The sequence below is a fragment of the Cebidichthys violaceus genome, unplaced genomic scaffold (assembly GCF_023349555.1).
Source record: "Cebidichthys violaceus isolate CVI_PGR_0920_01 unplaced genomic scaffold, fCebVio1.0.p SCAF_6, whole genome shotgun sequence".
NCBI lineage: Eukaryota > Metazoa > Chordata > Actinopteri > Perciformes > Stichaeidae > Cebidichthys > Cebidichthys violaceus.
In genome coordinates this window covers 18,018,338-18,029,554 of record NW_027176816.1, presented here as the reverse complement: position 1 = coordinate 18,029,554, position 11,217 = coordinate 18,018,338, and the positions used below count along the sequence as shown (strand labels likewise).

Below are 11,217 nucleotides of genomic sequence, written 5' to 3'. Positions count from 1 at the left end.
GCTCTGATACATACATAATATAGATTCGACTAATATCTGGGTACCCTGAGCTAGTTTGGAATTGTTGTATTTCCCAAGATGTGGAAGAAATTATTAAGACCAACACTATAGTTCCATAGTGTTATTATGAATGTTACTTTTCTTGATAAATGTAGTCCCTGTGAGGTACAGTTTTATTATTAAGTGATTTAAAGGGGGGCTTTATTGATTAAGTATTGCATTTGCAAATAGTTGGGGGACTTGCAGGAGACAAAACAATGGCCTCAGTCAAAGCAGCAGAGGCCAAAATATCCAGAATTTTAGTCCCTAGAATGAGTCAAACTCCCCAAATGCTGGATCCTACGCTTCCCAAAGTCTTTAATTAGACCCACTGGCTGAGTACACCTCATGACTCATAAACTCAGTAAAATCAGTGGAGTTAGTCCTTATCCTCTGTCCACTATGCTACATTGTACTATAATAATACTTTTTTTTTTAAATACACTTAGTACAAACAACATTATTAAAGGACTTTATTGCATTTTTTCTATTACATATGTTAAATTTCAATAGTGGTCAACCGACATCAAACAATACATTTGCTCTGAGAGAATACCAGTAAAAGATCAGCTGGGAGCCTGTTAGGATGCTTTCAGTAGGGGGCAGCAGAGACTCGCTTAAAAAGAAGGTAACAGTCTAAATATGTAAACGGCATGTCTGTAAATACTGTGCGCCTTTAATTATCATACTTACATGATTCTTGATTAATAAATATGAACAATGGATCCGTGTGCATGGAGAGAAACTAGTCAGTTACGCGCATTTGTGTCAAACCCAGCATCTTGTGTGCGCGCTCTGTTCAAAGCAGTCCTGAAGACCCTGTTATTAGGGACCTCGCGTTGACGTTCCCTCGCCGCTCACACTAGTGTCAAGCATGTACTGAAAGAGAAGTCATTTCAGTACAACTCATAAGCATTCATTATAAATGTAAATCAGATGTTCTCTGTGTGTTTAGCAGGATTTGGGCATGAGGCCCACACATGGTGCAAAGCCCTTCTCCGGAACAAGCCACGTAAAAATATCCAACATTCCCAGCACGCCCTGCTCTGAAAAAAAAAAAAAACCTTCATCTTATTCTTGCAACTCTAATCTGTAACACATACATACATTTACTACAGGTGTAAACCAGATGAGACGAGAAAAAGGAAAAAGGAAAAGCAAACAGTCCTCTGTGTTGCACAGTGTAGCAGTCAAACATGTGGCCACATTGTCCCGGACCACTCTCAAGTGTCTATGGCTACCACATGAGCGCTCAGCGAGCCAAACCACACGGCTCTCCTGGACGACATCCACAGAGGGGAGAGGCAACGGAAAAGAATTATGGAAGAAAAGTCAGCATTCTTCTTGCCTTCATCGTGCCTCCATGTTTGGTAGGGAGCACTTGCAGCAGAAGGGGGTGCTATGAATGGTAGCCGTATGGTAATGCATCTAAAGGGAAGAGGGGGGGGGGGGGCAAAAGTCAAAGTGTTATATATGTTCTTCACTCAGCCAAATGGAACTAATCTGGAGCTATTTATTCAGTCCGACATAAACATGTTTCTGTTTAGAGGGGCTGTTCACTCCAAGTACAAAAAAACAACATATTGATGACGTGTGTCTATGAGTTCTACGTCCACACCGATGAAATGACAGCTGAATGTAATGTCATTGTGCTGCTCACAGCAATGAAGAAATACGTTTAAAAAATGTCATTTTAGGGATTTCTACTCTGGTAGAAAGAAGCTACAATTAAAAAAACAACAGTTTTCTGTGATTTATCCACTTTAACCAGGACACTGATTCTGTAAATGAATGTTGTGGTTGAGCACCACAAACACCGCGCCATGTACCTCCATTATACTGGGGTACAGGCAGAAATCTCAAAGACAGATATACAACAAATGGACAATTAAACCAAGTTTGATATTTTTGATATTTCGCTTTCTTGTCAGGAGTTGGAAGAGACTGATACCAGTGTTATGTCTGTATGGCTAATGTAAAGCTACCGCCAGCAGCCGGCTAACTTAGCTTAGCACAAAAGATGGAAACAGAGGGAAACAGTGGGCCTCAAAAGGCTCTCTGATTAACACGCTGTTACTCGTTTGACTAACCCGTACAAAAGTCTTTGTGCAAAAGCGACAAATCACAAGTTTGAGGAGGGATAAGTGTCCAGAAAAACGATTCCAGTAACTTCCTGGAGCCTCTGCTGGTTGCTTGGCAACTAAGGTTGAGAGGGGTATCAATCTTCTCATCAGTAACTGAAGCATATGTTCCAAGACGTCAGACTTTTTTTGCTTAAATAGCGGAAACAGCTAAACTTTTGTCTCCAAAGTTAAAAAAAGAAGTTTAATCCGTACCGACACAGAAATGTAAAAACGGCAAATATGTGGTTTAAGATGGAGTTACGTGGTCATTGGAGAAAGGTGAGCTGTTTATTCAGTTTTTATGCAAAGCTAGGCTAATTGCGTTCTAAACGCTAAACTCTCTCAAAGAAAGCAAACATGTAAATTTCCCACACTATTCCTTCAAAATATGGACCCGACCAAGTCTAAGACTTCACATCATGGCGTGAAAACCACTCACTTGAATTGAACTGTGCGTTGCAACACAGCCCCTCCCCCCGCGCCGTCCGGTAAATGGGCGACACACACACTCTGGTAGCTGGGGGGAGGCGTGTGAGGCGCGTCGACAGGGACTCGGGGGGCAAATAGAAGGAGGAGCGCTGGCTGGGGGCCGAGCTCTGCCGCCCCTCCCAGGTGAGCCAGTAGCCCCTCAGAGAGCCCGGGCTGCTCCTCCAGTCGACCTGCACCGCGTCGCTGCCCACCGTGGTCAGCTGCAGGTCTGCCAGGGCCGGAGTCACTGCAAATGAAGACCACCAGAGTATATTTCTAAGAGGAAGGGCATTTTAGAGCACAGGATATGAATGAAGAGGCCTTAAAAAAAAAGGAAAAGAAGCTATAAAGGAAAACAGAAATGCTTTCAACTTGGAGAAACATGAGACGGTTTGATTGGCTCCAGCTCCTCTAGCTGCTCACAACTGCTCTTGGCGTCGTCAAACCTGAATGGAAGCTGCTAGTAATTATCTGAAATTTAAGACACAGAGAGGGCCGGGCTGCGTGGGATTAGAGTCCGGCTGCATCGTCTTCGCTCACCTTCCTGGGTGCACACTTTGACGGACATGGCCCTCTCCGTGCCCGAGGCGTGCCGGGCGCTGACCGTGACCAGGTACGTGGTGTCTGGTTGGAGGTCCCTGAGGAGCGTGGAGTTCTGCGTCCGGCCCACGGTGACAGCGTGGAGCTTGCCCCTGGGCAGGGCGGAGTACTCCACGTAGTAACTCGTGACCGTCTCCGGCTGAGAGGGACCCCAGCTCACCCGGACGCTGGTTTGCCCCGACTCAGAGATCGTCACCACGGCGGGGCTCAGCACCTCTGGGGGGGGGACACAGTGAGTCAGTATGAGGCAATATGAGGAGAATAACCTCCCCGTGATAATTGAATTCAGCTTGATTGATAATTGGATTGATGATTTCATACTAACTAGAATATAATAATAAAATAAAACAAGAAGATAAAGATGGCACACTTCAAATTAATTCATTCCAGTTAATAAGTAGCATTTCGAGTCAGCACACAGCAGGTCAGCTGAAAAAATGAAATTTGTCTGCAGACAAGCATACAATTCAACATGTATGAAAAATACAATTTCCAACATTGTGAGAGTAATAAAATAATGTTTACTTGGTTTAAATTAGAGCCAAATTATTGGGATTTTTTTTAAAGCAGTAACATGAAATTACATAAAATGTCAAATAATAGGGAATCATGGCCATAAAACTGCAAGATGACATCTTTGAATTGTCTGTCAAACTGTTCAAAACCGCAAGATATTCAATTTACAATGAAATCATTTTTTTTTTTAAACATTTAAAAAAAAAAAAAGCTTCAAGTCAAGAAGTTGGAACCAGTGAATCTTTGTCTTTTTGCACAACAGCCAACCCAATCAGTTAGTATGGTACAGACAGAGCACAGTTGTGGGACACAAGGTGAAAGCAGGATGGAACTGGACCTGGCTTTGTTTTGAAGGTGATGGAGAGTGTGTTGAACGCCTGGTCGTTGGACTCCGGGGTCAGCGTGGCGGTGTACGTGGTGTCGGGAGTCAGGCCCGTTAGCCTGGCAGTGCTGGACTCTGCGGACTGGGTCAGCCTCTGGTACTGACTACCACTGGTGCTCGAACTGGTCCCGCCTCCTACTCCGCCGCCTCCCGCTGCGGAGTAGCGGATCTCGTAGTAGCCCGTCAAACCGGACAGGACCGGTCGCCACTGGAGCGTGGCCGAGTCGGTGGCGACGTCGCGGACGGTGATGCGCTCGGCTCGGATGATCTCTGCAGGGGAAGGAGGAAAACATGAATGAAGTTCGCTCGTAATTCTGGCACAAAGAAAAAAAAAAAAAAAAAAGGACGGCATGACGAGGGAAGACAACGAGACGGTGCTAAAAATGGCTTTCAGACAGCCACCCACGCCGACAGCCAGACTTAGGTTTGCATTCGTAGCGCTTGAATTAAGACAACTTGAAATAGCCAACCCAGTGAGGCCCTGCAACAAAATAACTAACGCCACAGAGGCATTGATATGTGATCAGACCCTAAGGCACCAAGCAAGGACTGGTGCATTTCTGCTTGTTGAGCACAAGCCCTCTTTCACACTATGCATCATGTCTTACATCTACAGTACAGACTGTGTAATTGCTGAGATGTCCCTTGTGAACTTTCTTCTCTCTCTCTAAATATACAGTATATACATATACTGTATATATACTGTATATATATATATATATATATATATATATGTATGTGTCATGTCTGGCATAGTGTTGGTGGATGCAGCGAGGGAAATTGAATCATTAATCCAATAATAGGTCGTCCTATCTCATTACAGTAACTCACACACAGGCACAGGGACGCTCTCAATGTCCCGGCTTCCTATTTAGACTCACTGTCTTCAGGAGCATGTGCGGAATCAGGGAGGAGCACAGAGATATTTTTGATCCGTGAATGAGTGGTGGATTACGAAATGCATAGAGCACAGAGCGTGCGTGGAGGATAACGTGTTTTCGTAAACCAACATCGGAAAAGTTAGCGTCGCACCGGTTCACTCGACAAAAAGCCGATCGGATTCTTTTTCTTCCTTTTTTTTTAAGACACATGAAAGCTTCAACATTCACCAAAGGGCGTTTTTTTTATGTCGTTAAACTAAATATTAAAATCTTTTACGCTTAACTTATTTCGGACACAACCAAAAACCCGTTAGCATTAAAGCTTCCTGTGTTCGTACGGAGGGGCACTGTATAACGTTACGGCATAAACCTCATATTCCGACGTTTGGATACTCAAATAAAATGACAGTAAATATGGTGACCTATGTGATAGATAGGGGGAGTGATTTTGGTCAGTTGATTCATTGCTTTTATTGTGAAAAAAATATTGCCTAGTGCAGCTTTAATGAATCGGTAAATTTAATGAAACAATTCTGAATTGAGAACATTTTCACAAATCATCACATTTTCCAACAATAATTCCATTTGAAATTTTTGAGGATTGTGTTATGATACGCTATCGATCATATTCCATCCCACAGTTGACTTGTCTCCTGTTTTACCATAGGTTCTATTGCTTTAATTTAAAGACAGGTCTTTTTCATTTACAGAAATTTAACAAACGCGGTGACATCTAAAGAATCTGTTTTTTGACTCCATTTAAAAAATTGTGAAATATGAATTCATTCAAATGATTATTATTAAACAATCATTTTTGGTGTCACTCTTCAGACCTCAAACACCCCCTGCTATCCCATTCCGCACTCACCGATGATGGCGTCCCGCAGGTCCTCTGTGATGATGCTCATGTCATCGATGTCCACAAAGTACAGGTGGCTCTCCACCGGCGGACTCACCACCTGCCTCAACACCTGGTAGTTGCCGTGCCCGGTGGAGACCACCAGCACCGCCACGCCCTCCTCCAGCAGCTCGGCCATCGGCCCAATCACATCGCCCGGCTTCACCCCGTCCGTCAGCCACACCAACACTCTCGGGAGCCCCTCCCGGGCCCCGCCCGGCGCTCCGGGCCTCAGCGCCCTCTCCCTGGCCATCCTCAGCGCCTCCACCGTGTTGGTGTCCCCCCTCAGAGGCTTGACGTTCCTCAGGGCCCCCTGGAGGCCGCTCTGGGCGTCGTGGGCGTCGAATCCGAACTCGAGGCGCGGCAGGGTGCCCACCTGCAGAAGGCCCACCCTCACCTGGTCCTCCCCCAGCGAGAAGGGGAGGAGGAGCTCCGACAGGAAGGCGAGCATGCGGGAGTGCTCGTAGGACGACACGCTCCCCGAGGAGTCCAGCAGGAAGAGGACGTCTCCCTCGCAGCAGTTCAGCACTGTGGAGAAAGAAAAGTTCAAATCAATGCAGTTATTTATGTGTTAATCAGGCAATCAAAATGAATACGAGGGCCGACCGCCTTCTGATGCTGGAGGAGGAACTCCCTCGATGATTCCTTTTTACTCCCACAACATTTTCCACAGGTCCCCTCTTGGTTCACTGACACAAACACACACACACACACACACACATTTGGAATCTCCCTTTCTGCGTCCAGCTTCCTGGAACAACAACTTTTATAGGGGATATTGTCGAGATGAAAGCAGCAAAGAGTCAGCAAGCGAGTACTGACAGCGAGGATAAGAAAAAACACAAACAAACAGGAACCAGCAGCATGATGACTTCAGAAGGATTGGAGATTGATAAAAGGCATTCGAGCACAGAGCCAGGAAGTGGGCTCTTTTCTCTTTTTTTTTTTCCTCTCTCTCCCCCAATTTTCCATATTTCGTAACAGAAGCAAAGTGAAAAGTGGATGCCAAGAGTGGAAGACAGCAGTAGCTGTAGAGGGAGTGGGGAGAAGAGAGGTGGGACACGGGGAAATAAAAGGCGTTAGAAGGAGAGGAGTGAGGCTGAGATGGGGGGGGGGGGGCAGTTCCATGTGAGAGACGAGGAGGAATGTTGGATGGCCATATACAGAGAGAGAGAGAGAGAGAGAGAGAGAGAGAGAGAGAGAGAGAGAGGCAGACAGATGAAGGCCGAATCTAAAGAGCAATATTAAGTTGCAGATTGTGCAGCCGCCCGCGAAGAAACGCCCGCTGTAAAAAGTGGTTGAAGGGAGAAACACAACAAAACGCGTGAGAGACCCACGACCTTCCATCGCCCCGAGGTTACTGTGATTTAATAAGACTGCAATTACTGCATCGACTCAACACACCTTGACACCTTTGGATGCCTCTTCTTTCTTTCTTTTTTCTCCAATATTTGAATGGAACGCATGAGGCGAGGCGTTGATACGGCCGAGGCGTTGAAAAGCTGAGAATACACCGAGGCCCGTACACACACACACACACACACACACACACACACACACACACACAGATGTGCACGCCCGCTGCCTTTCTCTCCATCAGCCGGAAGAATTCCTCAGATCTTTTGGACTTTGGAGCCCACCACCCCGCCCCCCACCTCTACCTATGTGTGCAGGTATGTCTTTATCTATAAAACCACATGCCGGCGTCTGGAGATAGCCGCTTCACTGTTTATCTAGAGAGAAGACTTGAAACACAACGGGGACCCCGCAACACATGGACATCACAGTATATTGGGGAGTCTCACGATCAAGCCTGAACAATGTAGAGTTTGAGGGCTGAGATGCGCGGGGATGTATAGCATGACTATGAGGACAACGAAGGACAGACAGTCAGATACAATTCCTGATCCTTAATTCCCTTTAAATGTCTCATGATCACATTGGTACATTGGGAAACATCCTTCTTTTTCTGTGCGGGTCGTGGGGATGGTAGGTCTTATAAAAGCTAAGCTGGCGCTTATAAAAAGCCCAATTACCATAAGCTATGTGGGTTGAGTGTCATCAGTCATCCTATTAATGGAAATAGCCAAAGCGACCACTCACTCACCGGGCTACTATGCTAACGCGGTGACAGAGATCCGCTGTCAGCAGCAGACTCGGCGGTGTCGCCACGTTTAGCCTCTCAAGACAAGTCGCTGTCCTGAGTTCTTACCGCATGGGTGTTAACGGCTGATGACGTTTTGTTTTGAATCTTCTGCCAGTGTGTGTCTTAAACTGGTGACAATTAGAGGCGTCTGTTGGCATCAAAACCAGCCTGTAAACCCACCGAGGACAGTCTCAGCTCCACACCAGTGTGAGAGAAAGAAGAGAGAGATTCTATTACATCTTAGTGGCCTGAGTCAAAGATGCGGGAATCTAAAACTGCAGATCAGTCATCCTCATGCTCAGTTATCTTTTCTCAGTAGATTGTTACTTTAATGGATGACATAATGATTAAGATGTAACTATTTCTCACTTGATCTGGAGACTGCTTTGCCGTTATCTTGGAAGCCACGAGATGTCATCAGCAAACAATAATCTGGGAATTCAACCCCTTTTGTGTGTGTGTGTGTGTGTGTGTGTGTGTGTGTGTGTGTTATATATGGGGAGCACCTGAAGCCTTCCCCAGGCTGTGCTGATCGGCATCTGTCCCGTACCCCCCCCTCTGTTTTGGGGAAGCACTGCCTCAGGCTGTGGGATTTCGTCAACTGACAATTCCAGACCTGGAGTCGTGCCACTTTGCTGAGAACTCTGGTGTAATATCAACCCCACCCTGATCCACCCTGATCAGTTTCTCATGGAAATATAATGTCAGCTCTGGTCATGCACCACCAATCACTTCTTATTAAATAAATGTATATATATATATATATATATATATATATATATATAGATATATCTATATACAAATATATATATATATATATATATATATATATATATATATATATATATATATATATAGATATATATCTATATATATATAGATATATCTATATATCTATATATCTATATATAGATATATAGATATATATCTATATATATATAAACAGTTTTTCTTGTTTCTGCCCTGTACTTTGGCTCTGAGTTATGCTCTGCTTCATGCTCTTAGATGCTTGTTTGGAAAAGGAAATGTACTTATGACTTCTGGTGACTAGTAGTTCTTTTGATTACCTATGTTGATGCACTTATTGTAAGTCGCTTTGGATAAAAGCGTCTGCTAAATGACTGTAATGTAATGTAATGTAATGTAATGTAATATAAATAAAAGAAATAAACACATTTCTTTATTTGTGTATAAATAAATAAAGAAACAATATAAACATGTATACAATAAATATAAATATGTATATATATAAATATATATATACAAATAAAATAAAGAAATATATATATATATATATGTATAAATAAAAAAATATAGACATATATACAATAAATATATATATATATATATATATACATATACATATATATATATGTATACATATACATATACATATATATATATATATATATATATATGTATATGTATATATATAAAAGCAGAAAAAAATACAGGGGTGCATATCTATCTGAGGGGGGCTTACCTCCTTCAGGTGCAGTATTCTGCGTAGCTGACGGCCGCAGGAGCACACACAACAGCGCCCATGTCGCCAGCATGCGGCTCTCCATCACAACAGTTATGGGTTAGTTCCCCGCGAAGCAAATTACGACACAAATGGGTTCCTGAGTCAACCGTAGATCCACCACAGCCCGGAGGAGCGCATTCCCAGTCACTGAATTACTTTACTTATTCAGGAGCATAACTGAGTCCCGTCCAGTCCGGCTTTTTTTGTTTTTATTTCGCTTCTTCTCTCTCTCCCGCGGTGAACATGGTCGCTCGGTGACTGGAGACGCTGGAAGTTAAACTTCAACTAAGCAGTGAACTTCCAGTCCCGTGCGCGCTGCGTCCGGACGCTCCCCGTCAAGGCGAATGCGCCTCGCTCGCGCTCGGGACAACGAATATCAAGCACGCGAGAAGTAAATGCAAGCTTTCCGGGCAAAACTTTCAAAATAAAACTTTCGTTCGCTTTTAGGCTAATTTATTTTGTTAAAAAGCAACACAATGTCAAATACAGTCATAGATTTTGTCTCAGAGGGATTTAATTATAAACCTGAACTTTTGGTCAACCCAAAGCTTTTGCCTGATGTGAAATAAAGCATTTAAGGCATACAAAATCACAAGTAGGCTTATTCCACGCATCAAATTTTACTAAAATAAAAGTGCAAAAGTATTCTCACAAAGAAAGTATTCGTAACGCCGAATGGAGTATTATATTAGCCAACCAAACATGCTATGGCATTTAATAATCATGATTGACTTTAACTGATTTATAAAGTGTTGTCTGGTTTAATATATAGCAATGACAATTATTTATATTAAGTAGGTTATATTATGTTAAAAGTTTTCAAGTAGTTTTCAAATAAGTAATTCCTAAATTAAAAATGTTAAAGGCCTTTAGTGGCGTTTTCTTGTAGGCAGAGTTGTTGGTCACCAAAAGGCATTGTGTATGTTGTGTGTAACAAAAGCGTTGAATGCATTTCCTTCTTTGTAAAACATTTGCAAAGCTGATAAAACATGTTTTTTCCTTTTCAAACCTGCATTATTTACATCCATGTTCATTTGCTAACAACCTTTTACTTCCTGGCCTTTCCTGGCACGGTGCTGCGTTTCTTAACTGTACCTCCGCCTGTAGATCAGTGGAGTAGTTTGAAACCACTGGCAGCATCGTGTGTTGATTTAGCTATTTAAGTGTACATGTGCATCCTCACCGCAAAAAAAATAATCTGCAAAGTAACTCTAGCTATCAGATACATATAGAGAAGTAAATAAATACAATATTTAAATGAGAAATGTAATAAAGTATCATAAAATAGAATTAGCCCAGTTAAGTAAAGGTACCTCAGATTAGACGGTTGACACAGCGTTACCACACAATACTAAGAATGATATCCGTTTATTATAGATAATAGAAGTGTCCTTAAAAATGGAAAAGACAAACCGCTACTGACAAAAAGATGGCTTTATTTTAAGGTTCAAGCTCCTTTGACTTCCTTCTGGCTACCACTGTCTGGCTTGACACATCTCACTTTCTGGTGTAGTCTACCTCACTCCTCCCTTCTGTCTCCAGTCTCCCCAGTTACTCAGAATAGTAAATAGGGCTGTGTTCACCATACAGGCGTCAACACCTTGGATCTGAGCCACTGTCACATTTAAGTCTTCCCCTT

General features: G+C 43.2%; 1 protein-coding gene across 1 annotated transcript; it reads right to left on the bottom strand.

Annotated features, from left to right (window-relative positions):
- Positions 1-497: 497 nt before the first annotated feature.
- vwa1 (von Willebrand factor A domain containing 1) lies at positions 498-9,917 on the bottom strand. The gene is made up of 6 exons (XM_068733345.1): positions 9,537-9,917; positions 5,878-6,435; positions 4,084-4,398; positions 3,171-3,446; positions 2,602-2,877; positions 498-1,467 (listed from the first exon to the last, which is right to left on the bottom strand). Exons 1-6 carry the CDS (start codon positions 9,619-9,621, stop codon positions 1,439-1,441), a joined length of 1,539 nt encoding a protein of 512 aa, XP_068589446.1. The 5' UTR covers positions 9,622-9,917; the 3' UTR covers positions 498-1,438.
- Positions 9,918-11,217: the final 1,300 nt, after the last annotated feature.

Coding starts and splice junctions, on each gene's coding strand:
- vwa1 (XM_068733345.1), bottom strand. CDS start 9,621: ATGGAGAGCCGCATGCTGGCGACATGGGCGCTGTTGTGTGTGCTCCTG. Junction 2,878..3,170: donor CAAAGTGTGCACCCAGGAAG/GTGAGCGAAGAC, acceptor CTTCATTTGCAG/TGACTCCGGCCCTGGCAGAC. Junction 1,468..2,601: donor CAACGCACAGTTCAATTCAA/GTGAGTGGTTTT, acceptor TCTTCCCTTTAG/ATGCATTACCATACGGCTAC.